Source organism: Mobula birostris, chromosome 1 (genome assembly GCF_030028105.1).
Source record: "Mobula birostris isolate sMobBir1 chromosome 1, sMobBir1.hap1, whole genome shotgun sequence".
Classification (NCBI taxonomy): Eukaryota; Metazoa; Chordata; class Chondrichthyes; order Myliobatiformes; family Myliobatidae; genus Mobula; species Mobula birostris.
This window is the reverse complement of record NC_092370.1, coordinates 221,610,975-221,629,291: the sequence shown is the minus strand read 5'-3', so window position 1 is coordinate 221,629,291 and position 18,317 is coordinate 221,610,975. Positions and strand designations below refer to the sequence as shown.

Here is an 18,317-nt window from a genome sequence, read left to right as displayed (position 1 = left end):
GACATCACTAATACAGGTCGACCTTCTATAATCCGGCACCACTGGGACCTGAGGAGTGCCAGATTAGTAAAAATGCCCAATTACAGAAGGATCACATTAAGCAATACCTAACCACCTCATCATACCTTTAAAATATCATGTAAATCAGTACAAGTTAGATAATAATGAAACAGAAGTATTAAATGAGTAGCAAGTGAAATTTTAATAAAGAAATACACTGTACAGGCACAGATAAAATAAAGGGTACAGGTAAATGTACAGGAATTAACTTCCCTCTTCACTCGCAGTTACTGAGGGAATCCTCGTTAGTTTCTTTTCCTCCACTTAGTAATATGCTTAAATTCAGTGGGTCGCCATGTCTGGTTGTAGGCAGAGGAGAACGGAGCGCCGGCCAGGCAATGCTGAAGGGCAGTGCATGACTGCCGGCAGGCATGCGAGAAGCAGATCAGCCCAGGGCGCGCCAGTTCCCCCGCCGCTGGCGGGTGAGACAGGCAGGTGCCGGGCGGCCGCGCCTCACACAAATGATATTAATAAATGCAGGAAAACAAGCAGGAAATGCCTGTCTGTGCTTACAAGAGCACGCCAACACGTGAACAGATCTAGTGCAACCAAAACAATGCGCAGTAGATTGGTATGGAGGCCCGGGAAATTACAGTTGCGTGGAAAATTTGAAATCAGTGCTAGATTACCAAAGGAACCAGATTACAGGTAGTCGGATTAGTGAAGATCGACCTGTACAAGGGTGCATAATAATAAGAAGGCAAGTATAGGGGGAATGGCAGAAGTAGTTTTCTATTTTTACACACAGATTGGTGGGTGCGTGGAACGAACTTCCGGAGTGGTGGCAGAAGCATTAGGGACATTTAAAAGATAGGCACATGGATGAAAGAAAAACCTCGATTACATCACCTGTCATCCACCTTCTCGCCAAAGACAGAAGGCCTAGCTTACTCAACCTTTCCATATAAGACATGCTCTCATGCTCTATTCCACATAATCCAGGCAGCATCCTGGTAAATCTTCTCTGCATCCTACCTAAAGCTTTCACATCCTTCCTATAATGAGGAAACTAGAACTAAACACAACACCCTAAGAGTAGTCTAAACAGAATTTTATAGATTCAACATCACTAATTGGCTCTTGAACTCAATCCCCCAAATAATGAAGACCAAACATACACTTCTTAATCACTCTATCCACTTGCATTGCTACTTTGAAGGATCAATGGATGTGAACCCCAAGATTTCTTGTTCCTCCACACTGCTATTAACCTTAGGCTAAGGTCAGGTTTTGTCTAGGCGCTCCCTCTCTAATGGTAGCATAGCAGGTTTACAAGATTCTTTTGTCTCTTCTTCAGGTCTGACAAAGGGTCTCCAAACTGAAACATTATCTATTTCACTTCCAACTTTCCTGCTGACTGCTTCTAGCATTTTATTTTTATTTTAGACTTCCAGCATCTGCAGGGTTCTGTTTTGATTTCCCTGAGTTGGTTCTTTCTGGGTGTGGGGGTCTGCAATGGTGGGAACCAGGATACATGGTCCTTTGTGTTTCACTTAGTGTTATCAATTACCTTTCACCAGTAACGATAAGCAAATGTAGGCAGAAGATTCAATTATCAGTACCATTCCTGTCCCTCTGGAACATCTACAGATACCAGAACTGATTAGCAAGCCCGTGTAAAGAATTATTCTCATCCCCCTAGATCAAGGCAATGTGAAGGCAATAGAGGTACCTCAACTAACCCCAGCTAATGAGATATGGTCAAGAGCAGATCTCTAACCTTCTGGGTAGGCACACGCATGCAAAGCCTTGACCCACTGGATCTCACAAGGAAATTTAATTACAACATTTATGGAGCAGTATCCCAATCTGCTTAACTTTTCCTAACTCGTTAAAGATTTGCTTTTCCAAATACTTAACTATCTTCCAAAATTAAGGTGCACATGATTTTGGTTCCATGGATTGCTGGTGAGGATTCAATGGACTCATAATTATCTGGATAAAAATACACCTGCAAACACATCTGTTGTTCCACAGACCATTTACTTGAAACTTACAAAATCGAGTAACTAACATTCCAACTCAGGGGTTCCCAACCTGGGATTGAGAGACCTCTAGCTTAATGATATTGGTCCATGGCATAAAAAAAGGTTGGAAACACCCGTTTTAACTAGCGAAAATAACCTTACGTTTTTATTTATTGTAATTTATTAAGAGATACAGCATAGTAACAAGCACTTCTGGCCCAATGAGCCCGCATCACCCAATTACACCCATGTGACCAATTAAACTAGTAACCTGAAATGTAGGAGGAAACTGGAGCACCCAGAGGAAACCCACACAGTCACAGGTAGAATGTACAAACACCTTACACTCAACAGCAGAATTGAGCCCAGGTCACTGGTGGTCTAATAGCATTATGCTCTGTGCCCCCCCCCCCACCAAATTAACAAGCCCTCTAAAGCAACCCCTCTGTTCTACATTTACAAATGAAAAGTGCCCCGATTAACCTTCTGCACCCGCCTCATTGAAGTTGGAGATTATATTCATTATGATATAAAATCAAAACTTTCTTTCACTGCTGCTGAATTATCCTGGAATGTACATTGAGTAATTTTTGGGAATTACTCCCAAATATTTGCAATCCAAGTCATTTAAATTAAGGTTATTTATCTCTAAATGGCTAGAGGCCATGGCAGAATAATTTATACAGGATCTATATGCAGTTATTGGCTTTGATGAGTCAAGCAATTTTTTTTTGGCCATGACTTAGCAGACTTAGGATTTCTACACTGTCATTGGCAGGGCAAGTGCCTGCCTCAATCCTACAGCTTTGTATCAGAGACCTGGAGGTAGTAAGAATGCTAGACACACAAAACACTGGAAAAATTCAGCAGATCAGGCAAGATCTATGGAAAGGAGTAAATATTTGATATTTTGGGCTGAGACCTTTCATCAGCACTGGGGTGGGGGGGGGGGAGGGGGAGGTGTACAAACTGGCAGTGGTAGGCGAGACCAGGTGAGGGGGAAGATGGGAGATGAGGGAGGGTTTTAAGTAAAAAGCTGGGAAGGGATAGATGGAAGAGGTAAAGAAGAAGAAATCAAACAGGAGAGGAGAAAGGGAAGAAGGAGGGGAACCAGAATGGAGAATGAATACAGGGGCAAAAAATTACTGGAAGTTAGAGAAATCAATGTTCACGCCATCAGGTTGGAGGCTGCCCAGATGGAATATGAGGTGTTGCTCCTCCAACCTGTGTATGGCCAAATGTGGCAGTGGACGAGGCCATACTGGGAGCACCAGAAACATTAGATGACCCTGACGGACTTGTAGGTAAAATGTTACCTCACTTGGAAGGACTGTTTGGGGCCCTGAATAAGGGAGAGGAAGGAGGCTTTGGGGTAAGTGTAACACTTGTCCTGCTTGCAGGGATAAGTGCCAAGAGGGAGATCATTGGGGAGAGATGGATGGACCAGGGAGTCACATAGATAGCAATTCCTAAGGAAAGCAGGGAGTGGAGGGGGAGGTGTTGTTGAGGGGGGAACATAAAGATGTGGTTAGTAATAGAATCCCATTGGGGATGGGTAGTTTCTAACAGAGCCTAAGTGATAAAATGTAATATATCCCACTGAAAGGTTATTTTTTTGTCAAAACTTCTATTATAGTCCTTAACTATAATACTGGAACTGATGTTTGTAGACATTATTTTATATGGGGTTACTGATTCTATGTTACTGAAGTTCTGATCTTTGAGGAATGCTTATGCTATTGGTGGCAATTAGGCATTCAAATTTTCTGTATCCAGCCTATTTGTTCAAGAAGGATAGGGGTACTTGGCAGCTTCTGACCTTGGCAACTGGAAGTGCTTCATTCTGCTTTAAGGTGAATTCCAGCTCCATCTTCCCTTCACAGCTTCCAATCTGGACTGGATCAAAGTGAATGGCATCAGATGTTTTCCTTGTGAACTGGGGGTGAGGTTCAGAAACTATCTTTGGGTTCCAGCTTGGAGAAAGTTTTGGCTCCATTTCCTGTGAAAAAAGACATCATTAGCAGAATGAGCTATTGTAAAAGAATCACAAGATAAGAATTGTCCCATGTAAGTACATTGAAACATGCAGTAACATGGGTCATTGGGTGTCAACAGCAAACACAGGATTGTGCTGTGCAGCCCACAAGTTTTTCGGCACCAACAGCATGGCCACAATTTATTAACTCTAACCCATACGCCTTTGGAATGAAGGAGAAAAGCCAAGTGTCAAGGTGAGGACATACAACCTCCTTACCGACAGCAGCAGGAATTGGAACCGATTTTACAGGTAATGCCATAAAGTGCGCACTATCTGCTACACTACTGTGCTGCCCCCATGTTAGTTAGCCTTAGCTTGCTTAGTAATGGCTTCAAATGTGAGTTGGCTGACAGATGTTCTGTGTTCCAATCTATAGTAGAAAAGTGTTACTTGCACAGACTGGATTAGACAACCTTTGCTTTATTTGTCACATGTACTGTACTTCAAAATATCAAAACATACAGTGAAATGCATTATTTCTGCAAATGACCAATACAGTTTTAGGATTTGCTGGAGACAGCCCACAAATGTCACAGTACTTTGGACACCAACATAGCATTGCCCACACTTACCAGTCTTAACTATATGTCTTTTTATTTTAAATGTGGGAGGGAATCAGAGCACCTGGAAGAAACCTACCCAGTCACAGAGTGAACATATAAACTCCTTACAGACAGTGGCAGGAATTGAACCCCAATCACCGGTGCTGTACAGCACTGCACTAACCCCTAACCCCTACACAACTGCGCCACCTATAGATGAGTTATATTTCAGGTAAGATTTATTCTCTGTCAATTTTTCGGATATTATCGATTCTACCAGGATTCTACAGGTTCAGTTATGATATTTCATTATATTAGTTTTGCTTGCACATGACACAGATGAGGGTGCACTTAGTGTATCTGTACAAGGCATTGTTAAGGCCTCGGGTGGGAAGAAACGATGAGAATATGGCAGCATTGACTAATGAGAATATTGCTGCACAAGGGAAAGAGAATGTCATAGAGCCATACAGCATCAAAACAGGCCAGTCAGCCCAATTGGTCCATGCCAACCAAGATGCCCATCTAAACTAGTCCCATTTGTCCACGCAACACACATCAAAGTTGCTGGTGAATGCAGCAGGCCAGGCAGCATTCCTAGGAAGAGGTACAGTCGACGTTTCAGGCCGAGACCCTTCGTTAGTCCTGACGAAGGGTCTCGGCCTGAAACATCGACTGTATCTCTTCCTAGAGATGAGGCCTGGCCTGCTGCGTTCACCAGCAACTTTGATGTGTGTTGCTTGAATTTCTAGCATCTGCAGAATTCCTGTTGTTTGTTGTTCCCACTTGTCCACATTTGGACCACGTCCGTCCAAGCCAAGGGTTCCCAACCTGGGGTCCACGGACCCCTTGCTTAATGGCACTGGTCCATGGCATAACAAAGGTTGGGAACCCCTGCTCTAAACCTTTCCTGTCCATGTAAATATTTCAATGCTGATATTGTAGCTGCTCCAACCATTGACAGCTCATTCCACATATATACCACTCTTGTGCAAAAAGGAGTTGCCCTTTAAGTTTCTGCTAAATCCTTCCCCTCTCTGCATGATCCCCCAACCTTGGGAAAAAGACCGAAAAGTAAAAAACAATAATCTAAGACAATGATTTCATACACTCTGTAAGGTCACCTCTCCATCTCCTACACTCCAAGGAATAAAGTCCTAGCTTGTCCAGCCTCTCAGTCAATCAATTACTGGTAGCATCCTTGTAAACTCCAACAGAACCTTCCAACCCACCACCTTTTCCACCCAGAAGGGCAGAAGTACACCATCACCCGCAGGATACCCCTCCCAGGTCACGGAGTAATCTCACCCCACTCCTGACCTGCCTGACTCCTAACGATGGTGAGGTTTTGTCCAGTGGGGATGCTGTTAGGAGTAAACCCGTGGACTGGATGAACTTTATAGATACTAATGACCTGCACGAGGAGGGCCATTATTTGTGTAAAGTTATGAAAAAATAGTTGTGAATATACTACCAGAACTATTCCAACCAACAGAAAGGATATTAAGGAGCAAACTTGAAAGGAAATTGTAGGTTTGGGCGAAACAGTTCAATAGGCTCCAGACTGTTAACACAAATGAAATCGAAGCTCACTGCAGGAAGTTCAGAGAGGAAGTGAGAAAGGTTATAAGAGAAGTGAAGAGACAGCAGAGACCTGCAACAGGAATCCAAAAATATTTAATAAATGGGAACAAGAAGGAACTGTAAGAGTAGAAGTGGGGATGAGCAGACCATAAGGGAATTTTACTCACAGAGGCCAAAGACAAGGCTGCAATAATGAGTAATTTACATCTGTTTTCACTGAGAAGAGTGATGCTGCTGGAGGCTCAGTAAAGCAAATTGTGGCTGGGTTTTAGATGGGCTAAAAATTCATCAATAGTTGGTTCCAGAAAGCCTAGCTGCACTTGCAGTGAATAAATCACCTGACCCCGATGGCATGCACCCTAAATAAATGAGGGAATAAAGGGAGAAAATTGACAGAAATCCAGAGTGGTCCATACATTCATGCTACTGGAAGACTGAAAACTGCAAACTGCAAAAATTGCAAATATATGGAAGACAAACAAATAACCCAGCCAACAGCAAGACATGTTGGGGACAAAAGCAGCAATATGTGCATGGAGCCAGAAGGTATTGGCCAAGATTCTAAATGAATACTTTTTGTTGGTATTCACAAAGGAAACATTCTTTGTTGTTGGAGAACTCAGGGGAGGCAAAGATGAAATTCAAGTGCAAGTTTTTATAAATAGAAACTGTACTCAATGCCATTGTAAATATATGCTGATATTTATGTATTTATACACAATTTATTCTATATTCATACTTTAACGTCTAGCTTATTTTTATATCAATTTTTGTCATTGTTCAATGTTAGTTTTGTTGAAGTTGCACCAACACACCACATCAAATTCCTAATACATGTAAATGTTTATGGCAAATGAAGTTGATCCTTGATCCTCCTTAATAGTTAGCAGGATTAAAGGTGGATAAAGGTATTTATCAGTCTTCGTTTATATATAGCTTTTCATGAATTTTACTGTACTTCTTTTATTCCTCATGCAAATGCCTGCAAGAAAATGAATCTCAAGGTCATGAATGTTAACATACGTTCTTGGATAATAAATTTTACTTTGAACTAAGTAACCCGAGACTAGACAAAGTTTCTCCCAGGCTTCATTGGGAGACATGGGAAGAGACTCCTGCAGCTAAGACTGCCACAGACAGAAAGGTCAGATTGGCAGTGGGACAGAGAATTAAAGTGGCAGGAGCTTCAAAGTGCCTCTGCAGCTGAACACAGGTGATCCTAAAAATATTATCAATTTGTCTTTGGTTTCTCCCGTAGAGAGATAAGATGAGATGAGATCAGCTTTATTTGTCACATTTACATTGAAACATTTATTGAAAGATGGCTTTTGCGTCAAATCAAATCAGTAAGGATTGTGCTGGCCAGTCCACAAGTGTCACCATGCTTCTAGCGCCAACGTCACATGCCCACAACTTACTAACCCTAACCTGTATGTCTTTGGAACGTTGGAGGGAACTGGAGCACCCAGAGAGTGGTGACACGGAGAAGGTACAAACTCCTTACAGTCAGCAGCAGGAATTGAACCCCAATTTTCAGCTGACACTAATCATTATGCTACCATGCCACCCACATCGCAAACATCAAAACCAGTTGGATGTAGTACAGGTGAATCACCGCTTCTCTTAGGACTGCTAGGGTCCCTGCATGGCGAGAAAAGAGGTGCAAGGCCAAGAATGGCATTTTCTGTGGTGAATAGTTGCTTTGCTAGTGAATAGTGTCAGTGCCAGACCATTGTTTTTCTTAGTAATTAATTTTAAAACTTTTAGATAACACAATACTTGGGGTGGGGGGGGGTGCAATAAACTGTGAGGAAGATGATAATCTTTAGAGGTTTGTGAACAGAATGGCCTTTTTCCACACTGCAACCATTCTGTGATTCTGAGTATGGAAACCTGAAAAGTTATCTCATTGAGGTCAATATAACTACACACTTCCTAACTTTAATAAAGAAAACTCATTTTTGTATTAACAGAAATATAACCCAAAAATTAGAGTCAGGCTGTTCAGAAAGGACATTTTCACACAAAAATATGATAAGAGAATCAAAGGATATGGAGTTAATACCAGTAAGTGGCATTGAGTTAAAAGCTTGATCCTAACATTGGAACAAGCATAAGAAACCAAATGACCTCATCCCACTTAAATTCTTGGACACAGAGAACTCTCTACACCCACACCAGCTTAAGTGCCATCTATAAATCTGCAGATGACACAACAATTGTTGGCAGAATTTCAAATGGTAATGAGGAGGCATACAAGAACGAGATAGATCAGCTGATTGAGTGATGGTGCAACAACAACCTTGCACTCAATGTCAGTAAGACCAAGGAATTGATTGTGGGCTTCAGGAAGGGGAAGTCAAGGGAACGCACACCAGTCATTATCGAGGAATCTGCAGTGGAAAGGATGAGCAGTTTCAAGTTCCTGGGTATCAACATCTCTGATGATCTATCCTGGGCCCAACATACTGATGCAATTGCAAAGAAGGCACCACAATGGCTATATTTCATTAAGAGCTTAAGGAGACCTTGTTTGTCACCAAAGACACAAAGTTCTACAGATGTACTGTGGAAAGCATTCTAATTGGTTGTATCACTGTCTGGTATGAAGAGGCCACTGCATAGAATCAGTAAAAGCTGCACAAAGTTGAAAACTCAGCCAGCTCCATCATGGGTACTAGCCTCCCCAGGTTCAAGAATATCTTCAAAAGGTGATACTTCAAAAAGGCATCATCTGAAATTAAAGACCCCCATCACCCAGGACATACCCACTTCACACTGCTGCCCTCAAAGGAGATTGTTCAGGTACCTGAAGACATACACTCAATGTTTTATGAACAGCTTCTTCCCACTTCCGTTTGCCATCCTACTTTATTTTTTAAAATCTCTTCCTGTACTACTTATTTATTTTTTGTATATATATTTATTATTGCAATTCATAGTATTAATTATGTATTGCAATGTACTGCTTCCACAAAACAACAAATTTCACAACATATGCCAGTGATATTAAACCTGATTCTGATTCTGTGAAAATCAACAACTGTCAAAAAAAAAATCTGTGGGTACATGGGGGGTCAAATAATTCCCCAGACTGAGATTAGTAGATTTCTGTCAGACAAAGAAAACAGATCAAATAAGTAAATAAATTTGAAGTAGGGATTAATACAGTCTAAGGGTAGCATGGTAGCATCACAGTTAGCATAACATTTTACAGTACTAGTGATTGAAGTTGTCTACAGGGAGTTTGTACATTCTCCCCGTGACTGCATATGTTTCCTCCTTCATTTCAAAGACATATGGCTTAGTAAAGGTTAGTAAATTGTGGGCATGAGATCAGAAGCATGGCCACACTTGTGGCTGCCCTCACCCACACATCTTGGACTGTGGTGGTTGTTGACGCAGATGATGCATTCCACTGTACTTTTCGCTGCTTCAATGTACGCATCACAAATAAATCTAATCTTTATCTTTTTAACTCAGAGAAAAAAAAACAATTCAAGGGTAGCCAACTGTCCTAATAATGCCTTTGAATGGGTTCTTCAAAAATTAAACAAACTTTTTTTTGAGATATTTTGAGAAAACCTAACTACCAAGATGATTGCATAAGAACTTCAGAGACTGAATCAGCAGTAGATCATCTGGCTCCCTTGTATCTCATTTAATAAAATTGCATTTGATCCTATTCACTTGGAAGTGTCCAAAAATTTATCAATTTCTGTTTTGAATATACTTAATGACGAAACATCCTAAAAGTAGAAACTCCTATATATACAAACTTCTTGAGAAAATTATTTTCTTTAGTCTCAGGTCTAAATGGTCTATCCCTTATCCTGAGACTATGTACCCTAATTACAGCCTCTGAAACTTGAGGAAATAACTCTCAAAATTTACCCCATCATTTCCTTTCCCTGAAGCACATGGCCCTGACCTCACACTTCATGAAGACTCAAGAGAGACTGGGCCTGGTTCACCACTGACCCCTGGTCAGATCAGCCCTTGATCCCCTGTAGTTTGCCTACTAGAGCACATTGGAGTCAATGATGCTGTCATCTACCTGCTGAACAGAGCCTACTCCCATTTGGATAAGCAGGGCAGCATTGTGAGTATCATGTTTTTTGATTTCTCAAGTGCCTTCAATACTATACAGCCCTCATTGCTGGGGGAGAAGCTCCGTTCAATGCAGGTTGGCACCTCTATTGTTTTCTGGATAATGGACGACCTGACTGGCAGACCACAGTTTGTGTGGTTTCAGAGCTGTGTATCGGATGTGGCTATAAGCAGCACTGAGGCCTCAAAGGAGACTGCATTGGCTCCCTTCCTGTTTACCCTGTATACCTCAAAATTTAGATACAAAGTATCTGAGTCATGACATCTGCAGAAATTCTCTGATGACTCAATAACTTAAAGGCATCCGTTAGTCTTGCGAGACCATGGATCTGCGCCTGGAAAGTCTTCACTCTCCAGGGCGCAGGCCTGGGCAAGGTTGTATGGAAGACCAGCAGTTGCCCATGCTGCAAGTCTCCCCTCTCCACGACACCAATGTTGTCCAAGGGAAGGGCATTAGGACCCATACAGCTTGGCACCAGTGTTGTTGCAGAGCAATGTGTGATTAAGTGCCTTGCTCAAGGACACAACACGTTCCCTCGGCTGGGGCTCGAACTCATGACCTTCAGGTTGCTAGTCCAATGCCTTAACCACTTGGCCACGTGCTCACTCAACAATAGTTGGGTGTAAAAGGGGAGGACAGGAGGATGAATACAGAGCCCTGGTGGAGGACTTTGTCAAATAGTGCAAGCTGAATCATTTGCAGCTCAATATCAGTATGACAAAGGAGATGCTGATGGACTTTAGGAAGACTAAGTCTACACTGTTTCCTATTACTATTGATGGTGAGGACATGGATATGGTGAGGACCTACAACTATCTGGGGGTGCACCTGGGTGACAGACTTGAGTGAAGCACCAACTCAAATGCTGTGTACAAGAAGGGCTAAAGTCACCTCTAATTCCTGAGGAGACTGAGATCCTTTGGAGTATGCAGACTTCTCCTTCACATGTTCTATCAGTCTTTAGTCGCCAGTACAACCTTCTATGTGGTGGTGTGTTGGGACAATAGCATCAACAAGGGTGATGCCAACAGGCTCAATAAATTGATTAGAAAGGCTGGCTGTTATAGTAATCAAACTGGACACACTGTAGGCTGTGGTAGAATAAAGAACCCTACGGAAAATCTTGGCAAATCCGGACAATGTTTCTCACCCTCTGCATGCCACCTTGGCTGAACAGTAGTGCTTTTAGTAATAGACTAAGACAACTGCGCTGTTCCGAAGAGCGCTATATAAGGACATTCTTACTCTCAGCCATTAGGTTGTATAATGAGTCAACCTACAGCTGGGGAAGTGACAACCCCTTCCTGTTAGATTGTTTGCGGTAACTTATTTTTTATTCTTTCTACTTCTCTTCTAATATTTGTATATCTGTGCACTTGTAATGTGACTGTTGCACTGTAATTTCCTTTGGGATCGATAAAGTACCTACAGTGGCATGCAAAAGTTTAGGCACCCCAGTCAAAATTTCTGTTACCGTGAATAGCTAAGCGAGTAAAAGATGACCTGATTTCCAAAAACACAAAGTTAAAGATGACACATTTCTTTAATATTTTAAGATTACTTTTCTTATTTCCATCTTTTACAGTTTCAAAATAACAAAAAAGGAAAAGGGCCCGAAGCAAAAGTTTGGACACCCTACATGGTCAGTACTTAGTAACACCCCCTTTGGCAAGTATCACAGCTTGTAAACGCTTTCTGTAGCCAGCTAAGAGTCTTTCAATTCTTGTTTGGGAGATTTTTGCCCGTTCTTCCTTGCAAAAGGCTTCTAGTTCTGTCAGATTCTTGGGCCGTCTTGCATGCACTGCTCTTTTGAGGTCTATCCACAGATTCTCGATGATGTTTAGGTCAGGGGACTGTGAGGGCCATGGCAAAACCTTCAGCTTGTGCCTCTTGAGGTAGTCCATTGTGGATTTTGAGCTGTGTTTAGGATCATTATCCTGTTGTAGAAGCCATGCTCTTTTCACCTTCAGCTTTTTTACAGACAGGGTGATGTTTGCTTCCAGAATTTGCTGGTGTTTAATTGAATTCATTCTTCCCTCTACCAGTGAAATGCTCCCCATGCCACTGGTTGCAACACAAGTCCAAAGCATGATCAATCCACCCTCATGCTTAACAGTTGGAGAGGTGTTCTTTTCATGAAATTCTGCACCCTTTTTTCTCCAAACATATCTTTGCTCATTGTGGCCAAAAAGTTCTATTTTAACTTCATCAATCCACAGGACTTGTTTCCAAAATGCATCAGGCTTCTTTAGATGTTCCTTTGCAAACTTCTGATGCTGAATTTTGTGGTGAGGATGCAAGAAAGGTTTTCTTCCGATGACTCTTCCATGAAGGTCATATTTGTGCAGGTGTCGCTGCACAGTAGAACAATGCACTACCAGTCTAGAGTCTGCTAAATCTTCCTGAAGGTCTTTTGCAGTCAAACAGGGGTTTTGATTTGCCTTTCTAGCAATCCTACCAGCAGTTCTCTTGGAAAGTTTTCTTGGTCTTCCAGACCCCAACTTGACCTCCAACGTTCCTGCTAACTGCTATTTCTTAATTACATTACGAACTGAGGAAATGGCTACCTGAAAATGCTTTGCTATCTTCTTATAGCCTTCTCCTGCTTTGTGGGCATCATTTGTTTTAATTTTCAGAGTGCTAGGCAGCTGCTTAGTGGAGCCCATGGCTGCTGATTGTTGGGACAAGGTTTGAGGAGTCTGGGTATTTATAAAGCTTTGAAATTTGCATCACTTGGCCTTTCCTAACGATGACTGTGAACAAGCCATAGCCCTAACAAGCTAATTAAGGTCTGAGACCTTGGTAAAAGTTATCTGAGAGCTCAAATCTCTTGGGGTCCCAAACTTTTCCATGGTGCTCCTTTCCTTTTTTTCACTCTAAAATTGTACAAAATGAAAATAATACACTGATCTTACTTAAAGTGTTGAAAAGAATGTTTCATCCCTAACTTTATGACTTCTGGAGATCAGTTCATCTTCTACTCACTTAACTATTCACAGTAACAGAAATTTTAACCAGGGGTACCCAGACTTTTGCATGCCACTGTATCTTGCTTCAATGTATCCACATGCTTCAATGTAATCACCTCTCATTTTCCTTAACCAGTGAGTATTGGCTAATGAAACCCAAAACAAGAACTGCAGTTGGTGGAATTCAGAAATAAAAGCAGGGAGTGCTGTAAAATACTCGGGATATTAGACAACATCTGTAGAATCAGAAGAAGAGGTAACATCTCAGATCAAAGGCATTTTGAGCACTTGAATTGCTAACAGTTGAAAGACCAGAAATCAAGTGCTGTTAATGGGATGAATGTAGATACAGTAGCTACTTAAAACTGTACAGCAAAGAAATAGACCCTCACAGACCACAATGCCAATTCTAACAAATTCCATGCTTTTGCACACTGGTTGTTTGTCAATCTTTATTTATGCATAATTTTCCATAAATTCTATAGTATTTTTTCCTGTAAGGGCTTTCAAGAAAATGAATCTCATATATGGTGACATATACATACTTTGATAATAAATTCACTTTGACTTTAACTTTCATGTGTGTCAAAATTTCCCTAAATGTTGCTATTGTATCTGCTTCCACGACTTTATCAGGCAACCACCACTCTCTTTGCCTTGCAAATCATCTCTGAACTCACCATAAATCTAAGTCCTAAAGTATTTGACATTTCTAGCCTGGGGAAGATAAGTACTTTCTACCCTTGACAGTCAGCATGGACATAGTGAGCTAAAAGGCCGGTTTCTGTGACCCTTCTAAGATCATGGTAATCTTTCAGACTTGCCTTATGAAATGTCCAGTGTCTGTCTTCACACACTTCATGACTCCTAACACCTCAAACTTCCACCAAATTGCTAGTCTTCCACAGTGAAGACTGATGCAAATACTTATTCAGTCTGTTCACTATTTCATTGTCCCCCAGTACGACTTCTCCAGCATCATTTTCCAGTGGTCCAACATCCACTCTTGCCTCTTTTCTGCAGTTTAAATATTTGAAGAAACTTCTGGTATCTTCTTTAATATTATTGGCTAGCTTACTTTCATATTCTATCTTTACATAGAACATAGTACAACACAGTACAGCTCCTTTGGCCCACAATGTTGTGCCGACCCTCAAACCCTGCCTCCCATATAAGCCCCCACCTTAAATTCCTCCATATACCTGTCTAGTAGTCTCTTAAACTTCAGTAGTGTATCTGCCTCCACCACTGACTCAGGCAGTGCATTCCACGCACCAACCACTCTCTGAGTAAAAAACCTTCCTCTAATAACCCCCTTGAACTTCCCACCCCTTACCTTAAAGCCATGTCTTCTTGTATTGAGCAGTGGTGCCCTAGGGAAGAGGCGCTGGCTATCCACTCTATCTATTCCTCTTATTATCTTGTACACCTCTATCATGTCTCCTCTCATCCTCCTTCTCTCCAAAGAGTAAAGTCCTAGCTCCCTTAATCTCTGATCATAATGCATACTCTCTAAACCAGGCAGCATCCTGGTAAATCTCCTCTGTACCCTTTCCAATGCTTCCACATCCTTCCTATAGTGAGGCGACCAGAACTGGACACAGTACTCCAAGTGTGGCCTAACCAGAGTTTTATAGAGCTGCATCATTACATCGCGATTCTTAAACTCTATCTCTCGACTTATGAAAAGCTAACACCCCATAAGTTTTCTTAACTACCCTATCCACCTGTGAGGCAACTTACAGGGATCTGTGGACATGTACCCCCTGATCCCTCTGCTCCTCCACACTACCAAGTATCCTGCCATTTACTTTGTACTCTGCCTTGGAGTTTGTCCTTCCAAAGTGTACCACCTCACACTTCTCCGGGTTGAACACCATCTGCCACTTCTCAGCCCACTTCTGCATCCTATCAATGTCTCTCTGCAATCTTTAACAATCCCCTACACTATTTACAACACCACCAACCTTTGTGTCGTCTGCAAACTTGCCAACCCAACCTTCTACCCCCACATCCAGGTCGTTAATAAATATCACGAAAAGTAGAGGTCCCAGAACAGATCCTTGTGGGACACCACTAGTCACAATCCTCCAATCTGAATGTACTCCCTCCACCACCACCCTCTGCCTTCTGCAGGCAAGCCAATTCTGAATCCACCTGGCCAAACTTCCCTGGATCCCATGCCTTCTGACTTTCTGAATAAGCCTACCATGCGGAACCTTGTCAAGTGCCTTACTAAAATCCATATAGATCACATCCACTGCACTACCCTCATCTATATGCCTGGTCACCTCCTCAAAGAACTCTATCAGGCTTGTTAGACACGATCTGCCCTTCACAAAGCCATGCTGACTGTCTCTGATCAGACCATGATTCTCTAAATGCCCAGCGATCCTATCTCTAAGAATCTTTTCCAACAGCTTTCCCACCACAGACGTAAGGCTCACTGGTCTATAATTACCCGGACTATCCCTACTACCTTTTTTGAACAAGGGGACAACATTCGCCTCCCTCCAATCCTCCGGTACCATTCCCATGGACAACGAGGACATAAAGATCCTAGCCAGGGGCTCAGCAATCTCTTCCCTCGCCTCGTGGAGCAACCTGGGGAATATTCCGTCAGGCCCTTAATGACTTTTTAGTGGCCTTCTGTTGGTATTCAAAAGCTTCCAAATCCTCTAGCTTCCCATTAATTTTTACTCTATTATATGCCCTCTCTTTGGCTTTTATGTTGGCTTTGACTTCTCTTGATAGCCTAAGTTGCATCATCTTGCATTTAGAATACTTTTTCCTCTTTGGGATGTATATATCCTGTGCCTTCCAAATTGTTCCAGCAATTCCTGCCATTGCTGCGCTGCCACAATGACAATTCAGCAGCTACTGTGGGCTTTGTCCTCACCATTTGAATGCAAGGCATGTGGACCATTATCACAGAACCACTGACCACCTATTCTGGTAAATCATCTGAATCCACTGGCCTCCCATCAGTATTATAGCAAAAAGGCAACATAAATTCTCTGTAACACACATCAAAGTTGCTGGTGAACGCAGCAGGCCAGGCAGCATCTCTAGGAAGAGGTGCAGTCGACGTTCAGGCAGAGACCCTTCGTCAGGACTAACTGACTTCACCTGTGGAGTCGGCTGGGGTGATATACTGCGTCCAGTGCTCCCGATGTGGCCTTCTATATATTGGCGAGACGCGACGCAGACTGGGAGACCATTTTCCTGAACACCTACACTCTGTCTGCCAGAGAAAGCAGGATCTCTCAGTGGCCACACATTTTAATTCCACATCCCATTCCCATTCTGACATGTCTATGTCTTCCTTCAGTTGGTCCTGATGAAGGGTCTCGGCCTGAAACGTCGACTGTACCTCTTCCTAGAGATGCTGCCTGGCCTGCTGCGTTCACCAGCAACTTTCATCTGTGTTGCTTGAATTTCCAGCATCTGCAGAATTCCTCTTGTTTGCGTTTATAAATTCTCTGTGTAGTTAGGATACATGTTATCAGACTGTTGCTCATATTGTTACTATCTCTGTGAATACAGACCACCAACACAGAGTCTACAGATTAATTGCTAATATTGAAAGTAGATCAGATTAAGATTAGATTAAACTCGCTTTATTTCTCACATGTACATTGAATCATCAATACAGTAAAATGTGCTGTTTGCATCAACGACTACACAGTCCAAGGATGTGCTAGGGGCAGCCCACAAGTGTCGCCAGGTTTCCGGCACTGATGTAGCATGCCCACAGTTTACTAACCCAAACTTGTACATTTTTGAAATGTGGGAGGAAACAGGAGCACCTGGAGGAAACCCACGCAGTCACTGGGAGAATATACAATCTCCTTACAGACAGCAGTGGGAAAATCACTGATCACTGGCGCTGTAACAAGTTACACTAACCGTTATGCCACTGTGGCCACCCTGCAGCCAGAAGCAACTGAGCTGGACTTTTAGTGTATCTTCAACCAGGAATAAAACTGAACAGTGGGAAGAAAGCAATCAATCATTCAGAGCTCTGCAACCAACAATGGATTGCTTATAGCGTTTACTTGGATTTCCTAGAGTTCAACGCAGTAGCCCAACATTTTGTGTAATGCTTTACAGCGTCAGTTCAATTGATCGGGGTTCAATTTATGTTGTTGTCTGTGAGGAGCTTGTACAATCTCCCCCTGATCGTGTGGGATTCCTCCGGGTGCTCTGGTATCCTCCCACATTCCTAAAAGGCATACGCACTCAGGTTAGTAAGTTGTGGGCATGCTATGTTGGCAACACTCCAGAACTGCTCCCAGCACATCCTCAGACTATGTCAGTCATTGATACAAATGATGCATTTCACTGTATGTTCTGATGTACTCGTGACAAATAAAGCTGATCATTATCTTTTCCTCTATACAGTAGGGGTTTTCAGCACCCACATATAATGCGAGCAGGATAACTAAGGAAACAGCTATCAAGGAAGGATGAATCAGTACGGACTAAAGTTCAAAGTAAATTTATTATAAAATTACATTCATGTCACTGTGCACAACCGCGAGATTAGTTTTTTTATGGGCATACTCAGTAAATCCAAGAAACACAATAGAATCAATGAAAGACCGCACCAAACAGGATGAACAAATTGTTAACGTACAAAAGACAACAGACTGTGCAAATACAAGGAAAAATAACAATAATACATTAGCAATATAGAAAACATGAAAAGAAGAGTTCTTGATAGCCAGTCCATTGTTTGTAGTGGGATCAGCATGTGGTGGAAGCTCACTGATGGGGCAAACGAAGTTATCCCTCTGGCTCAAGAGCCTGATGGTTGAGGGTAATAACTGCTCCAGAACCTGATGTGGGCCGAGGCTTCTGTACCTTCTTCCTGATGGCAGAAGCAAGAACAGCGTATGGCTTGGGTGGTGGGGTTCCTTGATAATGGATGCTGCCTTTCTGGACAGTGCTCCATGTACAAATGTAGATATGCTCAATGGTGGGGAGGGCTGGGCCATGACCACTACTTTTTGTAGGATTTTCTGTTCAAGGGAATTGGCGATT

General features: G+C 42.3%; 1 protein-coding gene across 5 annotated transcripts in view; it reads right to left on the bottom strand.

Moving 5' to 3' along the window:
• LOC140204942 (autophagy-related protein 2 homolog B-like) overlaps positions 1-18,317 on the bottom strand; it is a 177,898-nt gene that overhangs the window by 131,983 nt on the left and 27,598 nt on the right. For all 5 annotated transcript variants that reach the window (XM_072271939.1, XM_072271956.1, XM_072271964.1 and 2 more), the window contains exon 6: positions 3,847-4,026. In XM_072271939.1, coding sequence (XP_072128040.1) covers positions 3,847-4,026 — 180 coding nt within the window. The remainder of the gene's footprint in view (positions 1-3,846; positions 4,027-18,317) is intronic.